Genomic DNA, 1,170 nt, shown 5'->3' on the forward strand with positions numbered 1-1,170 from the left:
GCGGCCACCGACGCGCCGCCCATGGTCACGGGCTGCTCGGCCATGACCGTCTGGCGGATGTAGAGCGTCGACGCCGTCGTGATGATGTTGTTGCAGAACCAGTAGATGGTCAGGCCCGCGGGCACGTTGAGGCTGAAGAAGCCGACCATGAGCGGCAGGTACTTGAGCACCTGGTTCGACGTCTGCGCCGCCTCGTTGTTCGGGTCCGCCGGCGGCTGGAGGAGCGTCGTCGACGCGCTCTGGGCGACGACGAGGAGGCAGGGGAGCGCGAGGTACGCGACCGTGTCGTGCCAGCCCAGCGGCGGAATCGCGCCGTTCCACTGGTCGAACTTGAAGAGCCAGTCCGCGTTCTGGGCGCCGTAGACGGGGCCCTCGAGGTTCGGGATCCAGAGGAAGGACTCCTCGAGGAGGTCCTCCTTGGCCAGGGACAGGAGCGACCGGTAGAGCGCGATGAAGATGGGAATCTGCACCAAGGCGGGCAGGCACCCGGCCAGCGGGTTGAGCTCGTTCTCCTGGTAGAGCTCGGCCATCATGATGTTCATCTGCTGCGGGTCCGCCGCGTACTTGGCCTGGATGCGCTTGATCGCCGGCTGCAAAGCTTGCATCTTCGTCGTCGACTCGATCTGCTGGTAGTTGAGGGGGAAGGTCACGGCCTTGAGGAGCAGCGTGAAGAGCACGATGGCGACGCCGTAGCTCCCGACGACGCCGTGGATCAGCGTGATGCACCTACGGGAGTTCGTCGCTCGGGGCCCGCGGTCCGCGCTCGAAAAAAAAGGGCGCCGGCCGACGCGCGACTCCAGGGCCTGAACGATGGCGCCGAACCAGCCGCTCTTGTCCACGGGCGTCGACTCGACGAGCTCGGAAAGGAGCACGGAGCTCGACGCGAGCTGCGACACCAGGGGCTCGGCGACCATCGCCGGCGCCGCGCGGAGAGCCGCCGGCGACCGCCGCCGCGCGGGCGCGACGACGCGGCGCGCCGGCGCCGTGAAGGCATGGCTCGCGGCGACCAGGGCGAGTGCGAGGCGCGCCATGGGGACGAGCGTCGGTGCGGCGCGAGTGCGAGAACGACAGTCGGCCACCGCAGGTCGCACTGCGCAAAGCTCAATCGACCACCTCGGAGCGGCGGCGCCACCCCGGAGGCCTCCCCGGCCAGAGCGCGGCTGCTTTGCG

At 69.1% G+C, this 1,170-nt stretch overlaps 1 protein-coding gene across 1 annotated transcript; it reads right to left on the reverse strand.

The window, feature by feature from the left end:
* Nucleotides 1-50: 50 nt before the first annotated feature.
* On the reverse strand, nt 51-722 carry AURANDRAFT_16967 (hypothetical protein; the record flags this gene model as incomplete). The annotated part of the gene is made up of 2 exons (XM_009044162.1): nt 51-237; nt 322-722. Coding segments are annotated over 2 exons (588 nt in total), but the record flags the coding sequence as incomplete, so codon positions are not given.
* Between the last annotated feature and the right edge of the window lie 448 nt (nt 723-1,170).

This window comes from Aureococcus anophagefferens (genome assembly GCF_000186865.1).
Source record: "Aureococcus anophagefferens unplaced genomic scaffold AURANscaffold_159, whole genome shotgun sequence".
Classification (NCBI taxonomy): Eukaryota; class Pelagophyceae; order Pelagomonadales; family Pelagomonadaceae; genus Aureococcus; species Aureococcus anophagefferens.